This window comes from Candoia aspera, chromosome 12 (genome assembly GCF_035149785.1).
Source record: "Candoia aspera isolate rCanAsp1 chromosome 12, rCanAsp1.hap2, whole genome shotgun sequence".
Taxonomy (NCBI): Eukaryota; Metazoa; Chordata; class Lepidosauria; order Squamata; family Boidae; genus Candoia; species Candoia aspera.
Window position 1 is genome coordinate 11,384,194 of NC_086164.1, and position 24,551 is coordinate 11,408,744.

The following is a 24,551-nucleotide window of genomic DNA, read 5'->3' on the forward strand; positions in this document are numbered from 1 at the left end:
CTTCCTAGGGCTGAGAGGGAGTGACTGGCCCAGGGTCGCCCAGCTGGCTTCATGCCTAAGGTGGGACTAGAACTCACGGTCTCCTGGTTTCTAGCCTGGTGCTTTAACCACTACATGAAACTGGCTCTGTTAATGTTATATCTTGAGGTTTGTTGATAGATGTATCAGAAGGAGCTTGACAGCTTGTATTGTTGGCAATCTTTTGGGTAATCCAACATAGGCAGCTTTTTGCAAGCCCTGAAAAGTCTTAATTGTAGTTGTGTATATTTGGGTTACTCCTAAGGACACGTTTAATCTTACTGCTCACATGCCACCTTACACAAGCTTTATAGTGTGCCCCTCCAAATTTGGTAGGACCATCGTGTGATTGCCGGATGTTGGGATATTGTAATGATTACCCTTTGAGATCTCGTGTGAGAATGCTAAGATCCGGTGAAATGTTGTGGAAAACTACTCTCATTTTCTGAGATTTGGGCCATTTAAAGCTTTTTTCTCCATAGTTTTGGGAGAGCTTGTGGGCAGCATCTCTCCTCTGTAGTTAGAGTTTAGGGCTATGGCTACGTTCTGCATTAAGACATGATTTGTCTAGTCCTGGTTTATTGGACAAACCACATTTGGTTTGCAGTGTATTGAGAGTTGGTTCAACTGGAAGAACAGGTTATGTCAACATGATCTGAAAAAAGGAAACTCTTAGGAAACAACTTTGAAAGAGAAAGTACAGTAAAACACTGTGAGATGTGAGGATTGCCAAGACCATATTTATGCCTGATTTATGCTCTCAGGATGGGCTGGAGTGATTCGAATTATAGCAGATCCCCGGTTTAAGAACGAGATCTGTTCCTAAGTCCGTCCTTAAGTTGAATTTGTATGTAAGTTGGAACAGTTATTTAGCATCAGTAGTCAAATGTTCTTAGTATATAGTATATATTTTACCTTTCTATGAATATAAAAGGGACGCGGTGGCGCTGCGGGTTAAACCGCTGAGCTGCTGAGCTTGCCGATCAGAAGGTCGGTGGTTCAAATCTGCGTGATGGGGTGAGCTCCTGTTGCTAGTCCCAGCTCCTGCCAACCTAGCAGTTCAAAAACATGCAAATGTGAGTAGATTAATAGGTACCGCTTCGGCGGGCAGGTAACGGCGTTCCGTTTAGTCATGCCGGCCACATGACCACGGAAGTGTCTATGGACAAACGTCGGCTCTTCGGCTTTGAAACGGAGATGAGCACCGCCCCCTAGAGTCAGACATGACTGGACTTAATGTCAAGGGAAACCTTTACCTTTACCTATGCATATAAAACACTTAAGAAACACTTCCAAACACACTAAAACACTTTAAACATGATAATATACAAAGTAGTATTGTGTATTTAACCTGAAACATTGTACTTAACTTGAATTTTTAATATAATAGTCTTTATGGCAGTCGTTCTTAACTAGGAGTCCTCTGTAAACTGGGACGTTCTTAAACCTGCTGCACTTACAACTCTCAGCCCCATTTTGAGCTGTTGCAGATTGACAGTCACTGCCTGCAAGAGAGGGTTTTGTGTCCATCCTTAAAGCTGCCACTGCAGTGTCTCTCAAATTCTGATGCTGCTCTCCCTGGAGGCCATTCTCTTGCTCCTGAACTTTCATGTGAAAACACCGAGAGCTCGTTCAGACAAAGTGTCCTTACACACGATGGCTGTGCTGTAGTACTGAAGTTCAGTTTCATTTGCTTTTGCTTTTCCTCTGCGCCTTCCTGTGCTTGGAGTTTGATGCTTTAAAAGCCTTGGTCTTGACAGGGGTGACGATGGTGGTGCCCGAGTTTGAACTCGGCCAGCGGGGAGGGTCAGGATGGGCTCCCCGCTCGTTCCTATCCTCACACTACGGCAATGCTTGCGCCTGTTCCTTTCAACAAGCAGAGGCTTGTCTTGTTCAGGCCTACAGTAGAACACGCTCAGAGGAATTCCATTTACCAAGCCAAGTTGGCCTAGTGTTGCAGGGAGGAGAATGCCTGGCAGGCAAATTTGGCACTGCTGAGAGGGAGGATTTGTTCGGCTTCTTGTTTTTCCCAGAAAACGTCTTCTGACTGTCTTTGGACGGGGCTGAGCCTGACCCCCTCCCTTCTTAAACTCCAGTGAAATGGAAGCTTTCTCTTGGAACGTGTGTTCTGCTAGCTTTGCCCCTCCTGAAAAAGCAAAAAAGACGTCTGAAATTGCATTTACGTGGCGTCCAACTGTCTGTATCAAGGAGGCTCAGAATACCTGAATGGAAGGCTGACCTTTTTAGTGTTTAAGGTCTCCTTTCTGCAGCATCTTCTCAGATGCATTTTGGTTTTCCATTTCAGCGAGGAGAAAACTTGTGTTGCCACACAAGGCTTCTTGTTGACAGGGAGATGTCTCAGCTCCAGGAACTGATCTAACAGAAGGCTGTACCAGCAGATTCCTTGTTTCTGTCCTCAAGCTTATGAGTCTCTTAGCATATCTTCTGGTGGCCCTTTCTAGCTTTCATTGCTCAGTTGCCTTGTCTTCTTCAGGGCACCTGGAGAGGCAAATCCAGATGATCTGTGTCGATGCACTTCTGTCCTTTTGGGCTCCATCGTCCAGTAAATGGGAGAGTGTGGGGAAACCCAGTATACTGAAATATTTGAAACAGACGACTTCAGACCCGGGGTAGAGAGTAAGGAGGATGACCTTGACAGAGGTGTGGAGGAACTGTTGCCTGAAGCATTTTTAAAGTCCACAGTGAGGTAACCTCTCATCTCAGGCAGTGACTCCCCAATTCACTGGAGTCTCAGAAGGAAGAGGAGGTGCATCACAGTCAGACCTGTAAGGTTCCATTATTGGAGCCAATCTCAATAAAAGTAGTTTTAGCCTTCCTGTGGAGTTGATTTCCTGGTCTGGTCCACTTAATGGGACTGACATCCTGAGCCAGATGTTGGGACATGTGTGCAGCTTGGGGCCATGACCCATATTGCCATGGCCAATGCTTTCCATTGCTTCTTCCATTCCTCCTCCTCCTCCTCCCCACCCTCCCCACCCTCCCCACCCTCCCCAGAAAAGAAAAGATCTGTTAAGGAGGGGAAGATGAAGCAGTAACACCAAGACCTTTGGACTGGCATTGCAAGTCATTTGAGAGTAACCCAGTGAAGACTTTTTTTTCCCCAGTAGTCTGTTTCCTGATTTATGGAATGTTTCCTCCACTGAGCTCATTTTTCTGGAAGCAGCCTGTCATTCCTAAATTCCTTGCTCACATTTTGGAAGAGGCAGTGCTGTTGAGGAGCAGTCTTTGGACCATGAGTTGGGGGTTGGGGGACTCTCTCAGTAAGCGTGCATCTCTCTCTTTCATGGGCCAAGGAGGTCACAAGTACTTTTGAGACTCTTTTCTGTGTTGTCCTATGTTCAGTTTTTCTTCTGTAAATTCAATTTCTCTTAACCTCCCAGAACAGGCAGGGAAGAACTGTTCTGCCTTCGTCTCCCTTCTTTCAGAGGGAAAAACTTTCTGAAGCTTTGTGGCAAGCCGGCAGTGAAAAGGAGCAGCAGTTGGACCCAGGCATTCAAAGACCATCCCGTCCTGGGTTATGAACCTCATGGTATGCCTGGTGATGACCAGGGCCGCTTGAGAAGCGGCATTGTCCAGCCATTAACCAGCTGCTGCTACTGGTTGCTTGGCTGGGCTGATCATCAGTTTTACAAGCTTGGTTGTTTTCCAACAACTGTTCTTCCTGGCAGTGTTGCAGAAAGGAGCTGTGCAAGGGGTTCTTGCAATTTTCCAGAGACAGGAGTTAAACCAAAAGCTTAATTTCCTTCTGCCTTTCTTAAAGCGACAGCCTCAGAATAGCTTGATCGTTGCTGATAAACCACCGGAGCGTTAAAACAACAAACTCAGAAGTGGACAGAGCATTAATCTTTGGAGGCATCTGGTAGCATCTTTTCCAACTAACACATTTTATTCAAAGGCCTTTCGTCAGCTGCAGCTCACTTCATCAGATGCCTTTTAATGATGCTTGTTAGTCGGAAAAAGTACTGCCAGATTCTTCCTGAATTTTGGCTATTGTAGACTAACATGGCTTTATTCCTACAAGAGCGTTAATTCTGTGTCCCTTCTTCACACACAAAACTCTGGATGGATGGAGGGAGGGAGGAAGGGAGGGAAGGACCCTTGAACACTGGAACTCATTAAATATCTTCCTCTAAAACAAATAAATCTTAATTTTGCTTAAAACAGAACAGAACACGACAAAACAGCCTTCAGTTTTTTGCAAGACAGGCAGCAGAAGTAGAAAAAGCACTATGGGGCAGGGAGTTAAAAGGGGTGGCATTCCATTAGTTGCCCTCTCTCAGATTTACAGCAAAGTCATTAATGGCGAGGGGACCATCCAGGCTGTAATGCCACTTGCCAAAGACATCTGTTATATGTTCCTTTCTTGCTGAGCAGAGTTGGAGAGATATATGCTGCTCTTCTTAAGGAGTTATGGCCCCAACTGATTTTTGCTGCTTGCTTTTAGCTGAGTGTTTAAGTACCAAAGCTCAAGGAATGAATTCTGTGCTGGTCTGTGGCCTGCTGTGCTCTGTTGATTAGCTTGGCACAAGACTGATATTTTGGAGCAGTGTTTCTCAACCTTGGCAACTTTAAGATGTGTGGGCTTCAACTTCAACTCATGGCTGGCTGGGGAATTCTGGGAGTTGAAGTCCACACATCTTAAAGTTGCCAAGGTTGAGAAACACTGGTTTGGGGGTTCAGTTCATATATCAACAGGACCATCTGAGAGGGGAGGAAGTGTCAAAAAATCAAGATGGTGACCATCATTTGATTTTTTGACACCCCCCCAACACATGTAGATATTATGTTTGAATTGATATTTTTTATTTTTGCAACAAGTCTAGTGTGGTCCTTGGATCCAAGGGGAAAAATCAGAGAATCATTCTAGATTTCACTGTCATGTAAGTCCCTGTAAATAAATCAACGTGCTTGAGGTTGCCAAGAAGCTTATCAGCAGAGCTGAGATTTGACTCCAAGTCATCACAGAAAGTCTGTTGGAAATAAGTCTTTCTATAGGTTAGTCCTTAGGAGCTCTGCGTGTGTCTTTTAAACCTCTCCTAGAGATCTTATTCCTCAAAGCTAAGGATGGCTGATGGCCAACATCATAATGCAAAGGGTGGGGTCCTATGTTTATTTATTTTATTTATGTGATTGAGAGGCTGCCCGACTCCAAATGACTCTGGGTGGCTTACACTTTAAAACAGGAACAATAACAAATTAAGAAATGGATCATATGTTGTGTTAAGCCCTGGCTAGTTGAACTTTATTTTTTTGCTAAAGAAGGAATGATGGCTGGTGCAACATATAGAGCCAAAGCCAAACAAACTACACTATAATTTTGTACGGTGTGCAAACTCTGTCAGAGAAAAGGGAGAGACTAGACTTATGTGTCATGCTGAGCTATGGTTTACTTGTATAGTTTATTGAATAAGGCAGAATTAGGTGAGCTTAGACAACCTGCTAAGCCAGACTAATACAAGCCAAACGATTGCTTTGGATGCAAACCAAGTCATAGGAAGTAGCTGGGATTCCTACCATGTGTTAGGCTAGGCTAAATGGCATTTGGTGGTTTGTGGTTCCGTGGACTGTGAGAACCCAGACATTCTCTTAGCAGGTTGTCTGAACCAGACATGGTTTAATTGAGATTTAAATATTTTGTGAACACAGTCATTGTACTTTGTTATCTGGGTATAAGATTTACTGTATATTTCGAGTCTCTGGTGAATCCTGCCTGTGAGTTCCCAAAGCCTGACCCAAATCTTGTTACTTGCTGAGAATAATCATGCTGTGAGTGGCTTCATGCATCACACTAAACTTTGGACTGTTTAACCATGGTTTATTGAATAAGCCATACCTGTCTAGGCGCTCAAAGACAAACTAGTCTTGTGATGCTGTAGCATGTTCTGTGAATGGGGCCTGTGACTTCCAGGGAAGACTTTAGAAAAGGCAAAGGGCAGAATGAGACACCCCAGTTAACTGGGGAGCTGTCCTAACAACCAGGAAACACACTGAGACAATGAGCTGGTCTCTAATATTTATTGCTAGTACTTAACAGGAATCCTAACAAACTGAAGAAGCGTGGGAAAAACCCAGACATATAACCCCCAAGGGTTAAGGCGGTCCCGATCTGTGTCTCTTTGAATGGCTGACCAATTCCTCAGTGCTACGCATGCGCTTGACAGTCTGGATGGGAGCCCCCTGCTCGCCATCCTTACTCATGACAGGAGCTTCTTCAAGGAATGAGACCATAACTTGTTGGAAAGGTGCAGGAGCATGGGAGAGGATTCACCATCCTGGGATGAGACCATGGGCATCATGGTGGACTTCTGGGCTGCCCCCTGACCACCCGCTCTCTGGTGGGCCTTCCCAGCAACAGGGGTGTTTTATCCTGAGGGAACAAACTGTTTTCACTGAGATTTTACCCATTCAGGCGTACGTTTTTACGACATCATTTCTCAGCTAGCACCTGGTCGGGCTTCTGGATGATTTACCAGTCTGTTTATAAGGCACTCTCCCTTTTGTCCAAGTAAAGCTTTGAGCGCTGCCCTTTGCTCCTGTCGCTTTCCTGTCCCAGAGACAAACGGCCGATGTAAAAATGATGAGGAAGACAGTAATAAAAAGTTGTGTTTCCTGGCCATCTGGAAGTGATAGGAGGGCTGGGGAGCCGGCCTCCGGGGCAGTGTGTGTGCATCCTACAGATTGTGTTTCTTTTTGCATTTCCCTGATTCTGCAACCATGTGTCTTAAATGTGGGCATTTTGCATTGGGCCCAGGACTTGGGGTTAAATCAGTCGCTGTCTTAAACGTTTTAATTTGATGATCTCCAAATGGCTTGAACTACAACACCGACATCTAGCTGGGTAATTGGTAGTTGGACTTGGTGCCCCGTCATCTGGGCTGGACCGTGGCTTAGGAAAGGTCCACCTGAACGAGGTACTGTGATCACGAATCACGTCCCTCTGCCAACATTTCCTGAAGATACAGATACAGTAAGACTAAGCCGTTATTTCTTTAAATTCTGGTTTGTTGCAGAAGCGACATTTGACTGAGTTGATACCACAGGTTAAGTCAAAGCCAAACAAATCACATTATGGCTCAGCAAAACTTTGAATGCAACCATTGTTGCTACAGAATCTTAATTAAAATAACTCTGATTGCTAGGTGCAGAAATCAGTGATTCCCAGGATAGTTTCCATGCCCAGTTTTCATTGTTTAAAGTGATGAGTCTACTCTTTCCTATTTTCATTCCTCTTCAGGGGAAAGATTTTCAAAGCCTTCCTCCCAGGCTTTGTTTTGACTGACTCATGCTGTTTATAATGGCATCATACTTTGTTGTTCTGCTCTAACTTTGGTTTGTTTGTGATGCCTGCAAGCCTTCCAAACAAATCTTGGTTACCTTATAATGTGTTTCATGTATACTTTAAAGAAATGGAAAGAGAGGGAGTTGGATTTCTGTCTCTTAATAATGGCATTACATTTATGGGCTTTCCTCCATCATAATTCTTTTAATGATTGATTTCCCCCCCCCCTTATTCCAATTGGATTTTGTTAATTGCTGTTCCTGAGCTAATTTGTACCATTCGTCTTAAAGGGTCTGAATGATTTAGTGACTGAGGATTCTAGTTACTATGATTTATTTGCAAACAGGTCATGAAAATATGCTTTTAAGTCTGTGTATAAAATAGAGTGCATTCAGATTCTCACCTATGCAAGAAGATTGAGTGGTTGACCTCCTGTGATCTAGCCAACTGCTAAGGGATGCTGCCTATGTCTGTGTGTGGGGGCAGGGGAAGAATTGCCTGTGATATCTTGACTGAACGTAAGAGCTCAGCAGGGACAGAAGAAGTGTCATCGCAGAGAGGAGCTCCAGTAAATTGGATGTTAGTGATCCAGGATTGAAGTCCTTCTGCTCCAATTGGAAGCAGCACGTTGGAGGTAAGAAAAGGTCCCCTTTCTAATCTTAAATTCTGCCCCTTGTGTTAGTCTACTACCATAGAGTAGTAGACTAACACAACTATGGAGTCCTTGGTGCTCTCTGAGCCTGGTTGTTTTCTTGCAGATGCTTCATTGCCTGACTAGGCATCATCTGAAGTGCCCACTGAAGATGTTGCCTAGCCAGGCAATGAAACGTCTGCAAGAAAACCACCAAGCTCGGAGAGCACCAAGGACTCCACAGCTCAACCCTGAGCTACAGATACTCTCTTCGATTAGTATTAACACAACTCTCCTCCTACAATGTTTTCCCCGCAGTGTGCCTTTTCTCTGCACCCCTTGCCTTTCTTCACCTCCTCATGGCCTTAGTGATACCTTTCTTGGATTTAGGTGAAAGAGATGGCAGTGCCTGGCTGTTTTTTCCCTTATCTTCAAAGCAAATAAAATAGAATAAAATCCCAAATGAACTATCACAGTTTGCCCTCAATGTTGTTACTTCAGTGATTTAAAAGATGTGAGTTAACCCATATCTTCCTGCCTGTGGCTTAACAGCCTTTGAAAAAAAATGCAAGGGAGCAAGGTCACCACTGGCCAAGGGGTTTTGGACCACAGCTCCCATGTACCTAACAATGGCTCATGTTGGCCAGGCTTGTGGCAATGATTATCCAAAATATTGGGAAGTCATCTATCCCCCCCAGAGGTTGCTGAACTGTACCTATCGCTCAGAGTCCCTCTTTTGGGGGAGATGGGTGGTAGCAAAATTTCAATAATCAATCAATCAATCAATACCTGTGACCATTGGCCAGGTTGGTTGCGGCTGCTGGGATTTGTAGTTCTAGGACTTCTGAAAAGCTCTAGATTTTTCTTTCTTCATTAGAAGCTCTTGAGAACTTCGGGACAGCTCCCACAGGTGCTTCAGAAGTGCTCCAAATTGCAGGTTTTAATGTGGCAGATGGGGAAAATGAATAAACATATGGCCAGAGAGAAATCATATTAATAACTACATTTGGTTTTAATTAAATGTAAATAAAAGCAGTGTTGGTTACCATCCTGGACCAGCCCTTCCTTGTTAGGGAGCACCTTCTGACTTGGCTTTACTAGCTAAGTCACCCCAGAAAAAGTTACCCCACCTCTGGCTGATCCTGATGAAAAGATTTAATTTATCCAGATTTATTGTAATTGACCCTTGTGGTGAAGCCTTTTGAAATGTGTTGACAAGCTATGTTGGGTACCTTATTTTTACAAGAGAGTTAATTTTAGGCTGGAACCATTAATTAATAGCATTCTTTGGTCTTGGTCCCACCCTTTTTTGGAGTGTAGCTTCTGGCAAGTATAGACATCTACATAGATATTTGCCAAATATGTTTGCAAATATGTATGCTTGCACTCCTAGATTTGTGTTGTGTGTGTCACGTGCATTTTTTTTTCCAGGGGATCTCCTATATTTATGCCCACTGGAATTGGTAAACCTAGGCTGCCAAAAGGGGGTTCTGGGCCTGAACAGGATTTCTATTTGTGTTTCTGTTAGCTTTTTCCTGTCTGTTCCTCATCTTAAATTCAAAGTTGTTACCCCATCAGCTAAACATAGTATTACCCAAAATATTTCATTGATAGAACTTCCAAGCCAAAGAAGGATTTCATGACATGCTGGGAGAGATGGCAGTTGAAGCACCATTGAGAGAATATTTGGCTAGCTGGAGCAAAACATCATGCCAAGTTATGGTTTGTTTAACAATGCTGTTTGTAAAAAAGCCATGATTGACTGGTTCTTATCACATTAAGCCATAAAGTATGGGTTATAAAGCACAAAGGTTGGGTTAATGGAACTTCATGCAACATGCTGAGTTCCCCAAAAGCAAACCATATTTTGACTTAGTGCATTGTCATATTTTAACTTCAGTTGACTTTCTTTCACATACCCATATATATCTTTAGCCTCATGTTCTCCAGATGTAAAAGCCGTTTTGGGTGGAGGGTGATGGGAGTTGTTGCCTGTTTTGCAGAACAGCACTACCATATGTGCATAAAGTGCACCCCAGCCTATGAGAAACTGGGAACAGCAACAGGGGAGAACCTCATACTTGACTTGTCGGCTCCCAGAGGTGGTGGTGGGAAACCTGCAGATCAACTAGCTTCTCTGTCTGATTCCTTAGGCCTGATGACTTCAACTGAGATAATTAATTTGCAGTGGCAGGCAGGACTGGAAGGCACTTAGGCAGAACCGAGCTTGAAGGCCACAGTCAGGCGAGACCATGTCTTGCAAGAACTTTATTTTTACCTGATTTACAATGGAAGGGCAATTTGGGATGATGATGATGATGATTTTGGCTTCTTTTGAACAATGTTCAGCCTATTTTAAGGCTTTCATTCCAGGTTTTGCCATTTCCCTATCACAAACCTGCTGCTGAGCTAGTAATCAGGTTGATAGAAAGGTTTCGGGGGCTGCACATGACCCCAGAATTTCTTCTGGTTTAGCTAGTTCAAAGCGTTTCATGCACAGCTTCCCAGTCTTTTTTGTCACAACTCTCTAAGTCTGGCTGGTATTACTATGCTTCTCTTGCAGAGATGGGGACATGGCAAACCAGGTTAGTTGCATAAGGCTCCTGGCTGCTTACAGCAAAGGGCATCTGGCATTACAAAGGGGGAAGAGGAGTTTTCAAGCCAGACACGCAAGCAAGGCTCAAGTGCGGAGGGAGCAGGATTCTCCTTTTTGCAAAGGGATGCAAATGAGGAAAGAGCCATAAGGAGTCAAAAGCAAAAGGAAAACATCTCCAATCAGCTGTTGGAGCCATGTTTCAAAATGTACAAAGGCTTCTGACAGGTCCCCTGGGGAACGGTTGAGAGGGAATGGAAAATTTAAAGGCAGACTAAGCAACGTTGCCCCTGATTGTCATGATCCGCAGTCTGCTTTCTGTTCTGGGAGATATTGATAAATGTTTATTATTTTCTTGGTGTGTGTTTTGGCAAGCTTTTCCTGCCCAAAGCTGCGCACTGTTTATTGGCTGGAGTGAAACAGTATTGGCATTCATTACCTTCAACTGAGCAGTCTCTGTCCTGTTTTCCCATCTTGGGAATTGGATCGGTGAGGTCATGGAAAGGGCCTGGAGCACTGAACAGTTGGAAGTGAAATTGCTGCTGCTGCTTGGGAAGGGTGGCTGGGCGGCTGGGCGATTCGGAAATCCCGGACTGGGTAAACTAGCTGCCAGCAAGGCATGAGAGTTGGACATTTTGGGGTGCCCCCCGTGAAGGCCATGCTCTGTGGCTGATCTGCAGTACCCTCTGAATTAGGCTGCAGCACAGATGTGGGAGAATTTCTTTCCATTTTGGAACTTGATCAGAACGTACTGCGCTTCCCCAATCAATAGGCAAGCTGGAACACCATCTTTTGCTGCAGGTCTTCAAACAAATGGGTGTGCGTTGATGAGACATGCAAAAGAAAAGTGTGCACGTTGGTGAGGAGAGATACATTAAAAGGTAATGATAGTATATTCTAGAGCAGTGTTTCTCAACGTTGGCAACTTTAGGATGTGTGGACTTCAACTCCCAGAATTCCCCAGCCAGCATGGGTTTCATGACTGGCTCCCCATGGCTGGCTGGGGAATTCTGGGAGTTGAAGTCCACACATCCTAAAGTTGCCAACGTTGAGAAACACTGTTCTAGAGATATGTACAGTATATTGGGGAAAATGCACTTCTTTCATAAATTGTCACCCAGATTTCTTTTTTAAAAAGGCATTGAACCTGCAGGAATGGAACAGGACAAGTTTAAGATGGGGGGGGCAGGGAAATGTGGAATTGAGAGGAACTGAAATGAAAAGATTTGACAGCTCCTGACTGCATCTCCCATCACCCCATCTGGCATGGCCTATGATGGGGGCTGTAATTCCAGACTTTTGGAAGACACCTGATTGGAAAAAGCTGATGGAGGGACTGTTCAATCAACAGGCTCTAAAACCTTTGATGAAGAAACTTCCAGGCAGCTGCAGCTTAGTCTGAGCCTTTGGGAAGCTGTTAACAGCAGACAGTATCGCTCTTGATGGACTCGGTGTCATTTCGTGGTGCTCGAAATGCTGGGTGGCGTCATGCTGTCGGTCCAGACTTGCGTAATCCTGCTCTGAAACTGTATGCCCAACGTGGCTTCCTTCCCGGGTGGATATTCCTGGGGTGGGGTGGGGTGGGGTGGGGTGGGGAGAATATCACCCAACAGATTAAGAAACTGAAAAGAAAGATGTGCTCTTGCATGGATGTACCTAATGATCCTGTAACCGATTCCCCTCCCTCCCTGCCATCTCCTCCCCTCCTCCAGCTGCTCCGCTGTGACTTTAAGATGCTTTCCCTCACCAGGGTTTTGCTGTGGTTGATCTCTGGTGTGCCTTGCACATGTCCCAGCCTTGTAAGGCTTGTTAATATTTTATTGTTTTGATATACGGGGAATTAATTACTGTCAACAGAGCAGTTTTAATCTAATCAGTGATTCTGCACACGGCGTCCATTGCAGACATCAAAGTCAGCATCAAAGAGCTCAGAATGAAAGCCCTTGCTGTGCTTTCTAAGCCAGGCGCAACCCATTTGCAATGATACCTGCCTAATAGCCATGCCCTGTTTCTCTGCCCTTGCCCAACTCCCGGACTTCTGAGAGGCGTTTCCAGTAACTGATGGTGCTCCCAGGGCCTGGCAGGGTTAGCAGTTTCACAGGAAAAACTAGTGCAGGACACCAACTCAGCTCATGCTCATTTCAACCCGCCTTTGCTTTATCATTGCTGTTTTTTAGCTGATTTGCCAGCTCTCAGCAGCACCTGGGTAAAACAGACAGGTCTCTTGATTTGCTTTGGTTCCTCAAACCTTATTAAGGACGTTGCCTTAATATCTTGCTTTTCCTCCAGGAACATCATCTCCTTCTTAGTTGGATTCTCATAACAATTCTGCAAGGAAGGTTGGGCTGAAAGGTAGCTGGCTTGGACCTTGGGTTGTGGAAACCAGCTGATGCAGTTTGTAAACCATAATTTACAGTTTAGCATGTGGCATAAATCCAACTGATTGGAGATAAACAAGACGCAGGTAGAGACCACCAGCCCAAAGTCACCTAGAGAACTTTATAGTTGTGTAGATCTGAACTTGGTCCTTGCAGTCCCAATTGATCACTAATCCATGGGTAGGGCCACCTAATGTCCTATAGATTTTTTTAGATTGCAAGTCTCTACTCTTTGCTACTGGTGATGCTGGCTGATAGAATTTCTGAAAGTCTGAAGGGTGATAGATTGTGTGCCACTATGCTGGAATGGCTCATTCAAAATTGGATATCTAGTGGACAAGGCAGTAAATCTGAATTGCCTCTTCCATTGTCCCTCTGATTTCATGAGACTCAGCCAACTGCACTCATGCCCCAGGCTGGAAATACACCTGTAGCAACAGAGGTCTTAACTGCAAAATGCTTTAATTGGGGTTATTGATTTTAGAAACTAGTAGTTGAGAATGCAGCCAGGCTGTTGACTGGGCTTTCTTTACAGAGGACTTGTGACTCCTAGGTTGCAACTAGCACACTTTGCAGGCATACATCAAAGTATTAGATATATTAAATGGTTTGTAAACAGTTTCTGTTATGAGCCTGATATGGATTTTCCAAAGAGAAGGTTCTCTCTGTCCCTGCAGACATGTGTTTGGGGAAAGCTCAGGACAGATGGCTGTGCACAGACTTTGTAGGTCTTTTCCTGAAGCTGTATGCAGATATCCTCTGTTGCTGCTGGACTTCCATCCATAGGTAAAACAGCCTCTTATTTGAGTAAGCCAGAAATAGGCCATTTTGGTCTAGAGCATCTTTTGCAACGTTGAGGCATGTGGTGCTAGGATGGGCATAACCGGTGTGGCGAATATCTTCTCACCAGGAACAAAAGCCCCTTTTGTCCTAACCCCAAGACTGCTCCCTACTGGACATGTGTATGAAGCAGAAGCCAGAATAGACACACTGTGGCTCAGACGTTCAGCTGAACCACTCCAGCTGGGTCACAGATTGGCTCAACCAAAACTGGAACATCTTGGGTTTGGGCTGAAACAAATCCTGGATGCACTTTTCAGGGTGAGAAGGGCAAGACTGATGAATGTTGATCCTTTCCCCCTTCCTCCTCTGCATGGTCTTTGCACCAGTTTGCCTTCTGGTATTCCCAGTACCTCTCTTGCCCTTTACCATCTCTAAACTTAAATTCAAGCATGGCATAACCCAACCAGCCTTCTGAATCATCTCCCTGATCTTCCCAACCCTTCTTTCCACTTACTTTCTCTCTGCTGCTTCCATTGATGGCTTTTCCTTCTGCTGTCTTCCACCTTGGAATACGTATGCTGCAGTCTAGACATGACTACCTAAACCTAGCTGTTTGCACAAAGCATTTACCTACAAATAAATATATTATGTTTTGCAGCATAATCGCTGATGACTCTCCTCCTTCCCCTCTCAAATGGGACAGGCAGCTGGTGGACACCAAGCCATCTGGAGGCTCAGGCGTGACTTGGCTGACATGAAATAGGCATTTGGCTTCTTAAATTGACTTTAAATTGCCTCCTACTGTATTGTGTTCCAATCTGCTTTTTTAATTCTTCTCAACCTATTGCCACTTTGGGGGAAGGACTTTTTATTTGCTCTTATCATTTTTTAAAGTACCAGTGAACTCTAGTAGACTATTATGTTATGACTTTTTAAATATAAAGTTGACTCTTTGATATCTGGAAAACAACTGAATTATTTGAAGGAGCACCTATACTGCCATGCCCAGGTCTTAAGTCCAGCCTCTGAAATTGTGTTCATTGGCTTGCCTACAAGATCAGTTGTATTGGGGAAGATTAGAGGCAGAATCTTCTTGTCTATGGCTCCATTTGCAAGGAGTTCTTCTCCGAAGTTCCATTTGCATTACTTTTAAAAGTGGTGTTGAACACCCGTTTCTTTCCTGCAGCTTTTGGTTGAGATGCTCAGGGAGGTTTTGATTATTTTTGTAGTTTATGTGGCAGTGGGGTTTACATTATCCCCCTGCTCCCCCACCTTTCAAATCATTTAAATTGTTTTTTGTATGAACGTGTTGAGCCGTGTGATAGTTTTTTTAGACTGCTGTTGTAGTGTTCCAGTTTTACTGGAACAAGATGTTTTAGTTTAGCTTTTTTGTAATGCCTGTAAGCTGCCTTGGCAGAATGCTTCAGCCTCCTTCAAAGAGCGGGATAGGAGCACTCAAAATAAACAAACTAGTGATCTTAATTAATTGCTCTTGAACTGTTGTAACCACCAGTTATTAAAAGGAAAGCCTTTCTGTTTTTAACCCCAGCTTCCCCTGGTAACTGAATGTTCTCCTTATTTGCAATGTTAAAGGGAAAAAAATGCGAAGGTTACAAGATCTCCTTTTGTCCCTTAAATATCCCTCCCTCCAACTGACTGAAAATCTTCGCTCTGCTCACTTTGGCAATGTTGTGATGTCACCAGATGCCATAACAGCAGGTCTTAGAGGACAAAGAATTAAAAAACAAAACAACAGCTCTAGAAGAAAGAAAGGTGCCCATCCCTTGGTCTCGCACAGCGTTTCTCAACCTTAGCAACTTTAAGAACTTTAAGAATTCTGGGAGTTGACGTCCCCACATCCTAAAGTGGCCAAGGTTGGGGAACACTGGTCTAGCAGAACTGGAATTGTGCCAAGGAATCTTTGGCAAAGAAGCCAACCTTTGGAGGGCACCTTCTGCTGTCTTTTGAAGAAGTCCTCTTCTGGCATTTTTGAAAGGAAACAGGGTACAGGGTATCTCTGCCCCTTGAGACTAGAAAGTCTGCTTCAAGAGCTGCCCAGAAACCAGCACAAATTCTTCCCAAACTTTGTGGTTGTTACTGCCCTTGTTTGCGGTTTCCTAATCGCTTGCATTTATCAGAAGTTGAGCAATTGGGTCTTTGATCCTGCAGATTATTGACTGTTGGGCCATTTGGTTAGATCAGGTTTTCTCAACGTTAGCAACTTTGAGATGCGTAGACTTCAACTCTCAGAATTCTGGGAATTGAAGTCTACACATCTTAAAGTTGCTAAGGTTGAGAAAACCTGGGTTAGATTGTTTACAATAGATGCTTTCCTGGCAGCTGGCGTCTAGCTTTGGTGCCCTGGGTGAATAAAGAGATGAGAATTAAATCAGACAGTACCCTGTAAATAGAAGAGGGTACTTCTCTCCTAATTGGGGGTTTCCCCTGGTAGCACAAGTGAAAAACCTGGGGCCAAATCCAGTCACCAGGGTTAGAAGTTAAGGTTTTGAAGCAAAAAAACTAACCTCAGCTCTGAGAAGCAATTAGATAACTTGAGACTCCACTTTAGACTAGAATTTGTTTTGTTTTGCATCCTTCAAAATATGGCAAGCCAACCTCCTCTGTCGGGGCTCACTTGTTTATTCTGTATCTTTCCCCACCAATTGATGCAAATGAAATTCTGATGTCTTGCAAGATGGTTGATTTGTTTCTTGACAAAGTCTTTGGAAGTCTCTAGGTAAGGGATTCTTCCAACTAAAAAAAAAAACAGATTGGAAAGGATCATGGCAGGGGGACAAAGACCAGGTTAGAACTTCCCTCCTCATCTCACATTTGCATGAGGAAGATGGACATGCTTTCAATCCACCTCCAGTATGATGGAGTACCGCCTGGGATCAAGTTTATGACTTCATCTTTGCCAGTGAGAAATTGGCCTTACACCTTGTGGAGATATGTCATCTCTCTCCTGTCAGCTGGAGAAGATTTAGGAAATCCTGGCTTCTTGTGCAGTATTAGGAAGAGAACAAAAATATGAAAGTCAGGAGAAAGGCAGTAGCTTGATGACAGAAAACTTGTGTCCCTGATGTCCCTCTTTGCAGCTTCTGGAGCCCTCTCTGACCACGACTTCTCAAAATTGGTATGATTTTCTGCCAATTTGGCACCTCCGCCCCAAATCTCACCCCACCAAGTATAATCACCCCACTCACTGTAGCTCTTAGGTGCAAGTCTGGCTTGATATAGGGCAACTTTCTGTGCCTTACAGAATTATTGTGGTTCACAGGTAGGACTCATGAAGAAAAATTCAGATGTATTCAGTTAGAGACATCTTTCTGAAGAACTCCCTTCCTTCCTTCCTTGTTCAAATATTTGTCATTGTTCCAAGATAAAGTGAACACTGGTGGTTCTTCTAAGGGAGGTTGAGGCTTTATGTGACACAGACACTCTTTTCCCCAGCCCCTAAAAAACTTGGCTCAATTGAATATTGAGGGGTGTCCAGGTGGCAATATCTTCCCCCATGGTTTGTTGTATTATGTCAACTCGAATGGGGAAGTGGTTCCTTGAAAAAGCACAAAGACGACACAAGGCTGTAAGACTTGTCAGACCAGCAGGCATTAGCTGGGTGTTGTAGATGTGAATCTTCATGAATCAACTGGGAGATCTCCTAATGCTTTTTGCCTTTGGGTTTAGGGTGTGCAGAAGGCCCTTTCCTCTTCACAACTTCCCATTTCAGTCATTCTCTACTACTCTAAAAATACGAAGTCTTTGATATCTTCAGGTATCATGGATGAGTAGAGGTTCTTCAAAACCCAACAGCATAACTTCAAGCCGCCAAGGTTGAGAAACACTGCCCCAAAGGGACTGCAGGTCAAAAAGTAGTGGCCTAGCTTTGCATGCAGATAGCATTGTTATTTATTATAATATGGTTCTGGATCTAGAAGTATTTGGAAAGTTCCTTGTGCATAACATAACCTGGCAATCTACAACCCACAGTATAAATAGCTAGAACCACTTAAACCTAAGTTTAAACAACAGCCTTATAAATAAGACTGCAACGCACATTGGTAAGTGCTCCTATGAACTGCAGATGAGTTGGATTTCAACTCCCAGTATCCCTTTACATCACAGCAAATGATTCTGTGGGTTAAAGTCCATATCTACAGAGCACCAGGTTGGAGAAATATGATTGATAGGACATGGGACAACTAGAAGGTCTTCTGATGATGGTTGCAGTAGCAGGGCAGATCTAGATGGAAAGACTTGTCCTTTCAGTTCCCCTTTAGTTCTACTGTACCTTGACTTCTGGTTCTTTGGGATTGTCCAACCAAAAAGATCATGTACCAAGGGATGGAAAAAAACTCCAGATTCTGGGGAGCTCTGTCAGGCAGAAAGCATAAGTACCAACTAGATACGTCTGATTGAGTTCACACATTGCTGTAAGCTGTGTAATGTCATTAGTTTAACATGGAGCATGAAGCTGCTCTTTATGGCTTAATATAGCATGTGAACTGGCTTGTTACAAACAATGGCTTCAAATTCTTGGCTACTTTTATGTGTGAAAACAGTCCTCTTCATTTCTCCCTCCTCTACCTTGCTTGTTTCCATCCACTGGCCCTCATTGTCAGCTTTTGCACAAATGGCAACATTGGAGGAAATGAACTTGCTGTCTAATTTTTGCTGTGCTGTCAGTTTCCTTCCTCAACAGAAGGTTTCATTCCTGTTCACTGCCCTGTTTTACCCCTCACCCTGAGTGCAAATCCTATTTCAGTCTATTCGTTATGGCTGTGTGTCTCTGGTAGAGCAATAAGTATCATCCTGCCATGCAGTGAGAAATTTGAAGATGTCCCACCACCACATTACAGTTTTATTCGATAGATGGCCTTGACAGTATCTGTTTTATAGTTTGCCTGACTCTATAGCATCGTGATGGGTCTGACAACATGCCATTAAGGGCTGATGGGTTGCACATGCAAGCCTAGATTCTTGTGATCAGTTGGTCGCTCTTGGGTGCAAGGATAAAATTGGATTTGCACAGTTCAGGAGAAGGAAAAGTCAGACAGCATCTCCCCACCCCTTATTCTATTCATCTGCACTGTTTTAAAGTGTGTGGGTAAGTTCCTTATCTGTGTGCTTCAGCCCTTCCCAGTCTGGCTGCAGATGATGGGTATGTGGATCCAACTCATCTGTAGGGCCCAGCTTGGAGAAGGGGTGATGGGTGTGGGCAAAGGCAGCAGGATCAGAAAGGCCAATAATGCCTCCGATGCTCAACCTGTGGCCTTGCCTGCTGCCTCTTTAAAGTTGCCCCCAAATTGTAGCATTGAATATGGGAGAAGGGGAAGAATAATTAACTACAGGATGAACAATTGTATTGAGAAGTTCTGCTATTTATTTCAAATTGAATGCAATTAAATTCAGCCAATGCTCTTGTATGCTTTCTAAGAACTGGGTGTAAGCCAGAAAAAAGTTGTTCATTCCTGATTTAAATCATCATTGGATGTATTAACTCAAAGCAAAGGGAACTGAAGCACGGAGGGCGCATCCTTCTGAATATTACCGATCAGGAGCAATTGTCAAGAAGAGAAAATCTGGTGAGAATCAACAAGCTGCTCTGGTGTAGTAGGGAAGGCTGGCTGGCTGTAAAACAAACTCTACTGAAACTAATACTAGAATTCAACTTAAAATTGGAAAGGGATTTAGAACTAACTCATAACTCTCTGCTGATAAGGCCTTAGCTAGCAGTGAGGTCTCCTTATAAGCAAAATGTGTTGTATAAACTTAATGTAAGCTGCATTTTGGAATAAGTTCTAGGATAAAACATTTAGCTAGAAATTAGCATTACCTATCTTTGTTCTTTAGATATTCCACTACAGCATCATACGAAGGTTCTGCCGATTGCTGGATGAACAAGGGGTCAGTAACAATGGAGCAGCACTCATAAGTCCCCTAATGGGGCTTGTAGACCCTGTCAATGAAAATATAAAAGAGTTGAATGCTTATGTATGACGTGTTGTTGGTCTTGTTTGGAAGAGCAAGGGTAAAAATGCCAAACATCTCTTGAAATTGCATTATTAAATCCAGGGAAAGGTAATATTAGATTTAAAAACATACTTAACTGTTCTTAAATGTCCTTCCCCTTGAGGTGAGGCTGGCTCCAACTCTGTTGACCTTCCAGAAGGCCCTCAAAACATGGTTTTGTCAACTGGCCTGGGGATCCTACGAGAGAGCAGAGCCTGCTAGAAGGTTACATGATGGTTGACTGAATGCACCCTCTGTATGGTTTTTTTTGCCATTTTGTTTCTTTTTAATTTATTTTGGTTGCATTTTTAATGGGTTTTTATCTATTTGGGTATTTTATTGTGTACACTACTCAGAGTCACTGTGTGAGATGGGTGGCTATATAAATGTGACAAAACAAACAACAAATGTATATCGAATAACATTTAGTTTCCAACTTGGTTCTACCTAATTTTGGGAGTGTGGTTCTCAAAAAAGTCCCTCAGCCTTGAAATTTGCACAACCCTGTTCTATTATCATCTTGACATATTAAGAATCAGATGATTCCCATCAGCTTTCTTAAGGAACATGTGTGAAATGCTGATCTTCAACAACAGTGTAACATGTCCCTAGTGTGATGGAGGAGTATAAAATTATATATAATGTAAAGAAATTCTAGAGCCTGTCATTATATGATGAAAGTAAAAGATTTAGGATGGATAAAAGAAATACTATTTCATTAAATAGGATGGTTAAATGGTAAACTCTGCTACATGACACATAGTGTTAGCTATGGATGCATTAGAAGATGCATTAGAAGAAGATTAGACAAATTGTGGATGAAATTAACAGCGCCTATCATGATGACAATGTATTGTCTCCTATGTCAGGTACTATATATCAGTGGTAGTTAAACACATATCCAATTTGTGGATTTCCTCCTGCCAATTTGGAGCAAGGTTACAAACTAGTTAAACTTTTCCTGTGGTCATGCAAGGTCTTCTTATGGTAGGCATTGAATTTGGGCAATAATGCTCCACCACTGAGTTACAACCTTGGCTCAAAGATAGGAGTGAGTGAATAAGTGAGTGAGTGCAATTCAGAACATGATTTCTTTAGTACTTTCACTGATGGGAGATGATGACTCCTGAGTATGTGGGGAAAATCTTAGTTGATTTCAAGTAGGGATGGGTAGCTCTGCTGGAGGACGCTGCAGAGATAAAGCTGGTGGACTTCCATAAACTCATATCAGGCTTGGAATCTTAGACTTGGTTGTAGAGAAGCCCAGTCTTGGAGTAGTCTGATCCAACAATTTCAGGGATGTTGCAGAACCCCAAATGCTGTTCTGAGTTCCCTGGAGATAGGGTGGGAAATGTCTGGCTTTAAATATTTTTCTTCCTCTCTATGCCCCATTTTCTTTTGCAGATGACTGACCTGCCTCCCTCGTTTTTAACACTGAAACCAGATTGTTTTAACTAAAGATGGAAACACTGGAGTCGGAACTGACTTGTCCAATTTGCTTAGAGTTGTTCGAAGACCCTCTTCTTCTGCCGTGTGCTCACAGTCTGTGTTTTAGCTGTGCCCACCGCATCTTGGTCTCCAGCTGCTCCTCCGGTGAGAACCTTGAACCCATCACTGCCTTCCAGTGCCCCACTTGCCGACATGTCATCTCCCTTAACCATCGGGGCCTAGAAGGCCTTAAACGCAATGTGACCTTGCAGAACATCATTGACCGCTTCCAGAAGGCCTCCCTGAGCGGGCCCAGTTCCCCCAGTGAGAACTATCGTGAGCGGCCCTATCGCCACAGCCCAACCATGTCGACAGTGGGAGACCGGATAGCCTGCCAGTTCTGTGAGCAGGACCCTCCCCGCGATGCCGTCAAGACCTGCATCACTTGCGAGGTGTCCTACTGTGACCGCTGTCTGCGGGCCACCCACCCCAATAAGAAGCCATTCACCAGCCACCGGTTGGTGGAGCCCGTGCCGGACGCTCACTTCCGGGGGCTGACGTGCCTTGAGCACGAGAATGAGAAGGTGAACATGTACTGTGTGGCTGATGACCAGCTCATCTGTGCCTTATGCAAACTGGTGGGGCGGCACCGGGATCACCAAGTGGCGTCCCTGAGTGACCGGTTTGAGAAGCTCAAGGTAAGAGGAGGTAGGCAGGTGAAGTGGGGTGGCTGCCATGTTAAAAGGTGCAGATTGTTTTTTTTTGTAACAAGGGAGAATTTGGATATAACCCAGCCTCAGTTTTGAAAGTGGCACACAGTGTAGATGAGGAGCAGCAGAACGGACATGATTTGGATGGAATCATCATAATAAAGTTTCTTCTTTTATTCTCTCTGACTTTCATGTGGGCTTAAATCAACACTCTTACCAAAGGGAAGGACTTCTTTGGGGGTGGGGGAGATGGTTACAATCCTGTGATTGTGTCCCAGACTGACCAGGATCCAGGGTGAATGGGGATTGACAAAACTGGGGCCATCGTTTTTGGATAATGCAGTGCTTTGGATTCCAAGGGGAAAAGGTGCTTCCGAAAATGCAGGGTGTTCACATAGCAGCTGTTGGTGACCCTGAAAGCAGCTGCATCTTGTTCTGTCCTCAACAGCTGCACAGCCATTCTGCAAAAAGACATGTTTGGTGTAAGACATTAGCAGAAGATACTATATGTATGTTCACATGTGGAGCATCTTTCTCTTCATATCTTCCTATCTGTGCTGCAAGGCTGGAGTTGCTTGAAAGCAGCTGTATCTTGAGCCAAATTTTACCAAGTGCTTACTCTCATTTCTTTCTGTATTGTTTGCAGTGTAAGGTTAGAGAGGATAGAGAGTCACTCTCTTCCACATCAGGCTGTTAGTCCATCTGTCTCGCTCACTACTTCTCTTGGCAGTAGCTCTCAAGAGTTTCAGGCTGAAGTCTTTCTTATCGTATATTCCAGGAGAAGGCAACTGCTGAATGGCTGGAAGATACAACTCAGCCTCCCAAACTTCTGGAGGGTTGCATGAAACCATTGGGTGACACATGACCATGGGGAACAGGCATTAATAGTAGTTTCAGTCCAGTTTGTGCAGGATTCAGATGGAAATGGAACCAGGAGGCTGGTGGGAGAGACCCACCTGACATACCCAGCCCCAAAGCCCATCTTCCTTAAGCTTGAAATATACCCTGAAATTGCACCACTGAAATTTAGTTGTTTTGTGGCTGAATTTTAGTGATGCAGTCTTGGGATGCTGGTAAGCCACCTGCTGCCTATGGGTGATGGGTTGTGCATCTCAATCTAGTGACTGACTGCTCCTTTTAATAGGAGCATTCACACTCAACAGGGGACGTATTGTATCATAGAGTTATGTTTTGTCCCAATAATGAACATTGATGAATCATTGACTCAATCTACTTAGTATCGTCTATTCTGATTAATGGTTTCTTTGCAGAATTGTAGCCTTTTGCCTCCCTGTGCTTGTCTTTTAATGGAGATGCAGGGATCAAATTAGTAGACCCCTGTCCTTCCTGGCACTAGAAGTGGGCGGTAGTTATAAACTGCTTTTTGGAGAAGCAAGAAGGGTCACTCAACCTTGAATTCTTACCATGCTGAATCAGTTCTGTGAATCAGCCCTTGGATTATCCTAGGGAGCTATTGTATAGGTAAGAAACCAGCAAAGTACCTTGCTACAAAAATATCTTGGACCAGTTTTGCAGGATGGTTTGATGAATGAAGAGCTGTTCTTTTCTTGGGGGTGGTACTAGATTATGGCTAGAAGTGACCAGGGTTAGCGCTGCATGCTGGTAGCAAAGAAGGCTTGAGTGCTCTTCAAGGTTTCAGTTATATGCCTTGTGGGAGTTACACCAGAACCACAGGACAAACAAGTGAAAGGTTTTGAACTTAGTCATTCCTTCTTTGTGGATTGGCAGGGTCAATTCTGGGCCAGTTTTGTAAGATCTAACCATAAAACACAGAATAAGCCTCCAGGCTGTTAAAGTCAGCAGATGTGTCATTTATGCTAAAAACTGCAGAAGAACTGGTATTTACCTAAGTTATGTGTGGTCTGCTACACAGGGGCATGATGGGATAAGACTGCACTGCAGAGAAAAGATCCAGAGGAAACTGGGGTGAGTAGGGCTGGTAGGGGTGTAGATGATTACCATGTCAACTTTGTTTAGAAAGAAAGGAAGAAAGGTTATAGAACTAAACCCATCTTGCTAAGTTGTCTTTGCCTGTGACATCCCATGGCAATGAATTCATTGCCACAGGATGTCACAGGCAAAGACAACTTAGCAAGGACAAAAGATTTTGTTTAATGCCTTTACTTGTGATGAATGAGAGTGGTGTGCAAATCCAGAGATAAGCAGAAGGTTGAGACTGTTTGTTATCTCTTTGACTGTGAGCTTCCCTGAATGTTTGCTTAGTGTATCCTGACTTGTATCACTCCCGGTTTCCTTTGCTGACCAACATGTTGGTCCTGCAAGGAATAGGCTTAACAACTGGCTATGTTTATTTTAGCACCCAACTGATTTCTAAGTTCTTTAGAGCTTCCTTGATCCTCTTGCTAACCTTCCATAGATATACTGGGGTGGGTGCTTGAGTAGATACTGAATTTCCTAATAAAGGGAGTAGGATTATTTAGAATTTTCCCTTCTCCTACCTGTTGACCTTTTATTTTATTTTATTTTATTTTATTTTATTTTATTTTATTTTATTTTATTTTATTTTATTTTATTTTATTTTATTTTATTTTATTTTATTTTATTCAATTTATATAGCCACCCATCTCAAACCAGTGACTCTGGGTGGCTAACAGTCATCTTTAGTAGGCCTGCTTGCTTGCTGTTGGACCCTGAACAAGATTTAGCATGATTACAA

General features: G+C 43.7%; 1 protein-coding gene across 2 annotated transcripts in view; it reads left to right on the top strand.

Moving 5' to 3' along the window:
• Positions 1-24,551, top strand: part of MID2 (midline 2) — a 158,614-nt gene that overhangs the window by 9,756 nt on the left and 124,307 nt on the right. For both annotated transcript variants that reach the window (XM_063313502.1, XM_063313503.1), the window contains exon 2: positions 21,120-21,841. In XM_063313502.1, coding sequence (XP_063169572.1) covers positions 21,176-21,841 — 666 coding nt within the window. In that variant the 5' untranslated portion in view covers positions 21,120-21,175. The remainder of the gene's footprint in view (positions 1-21,119; positions 21,842-24,551) is intronic.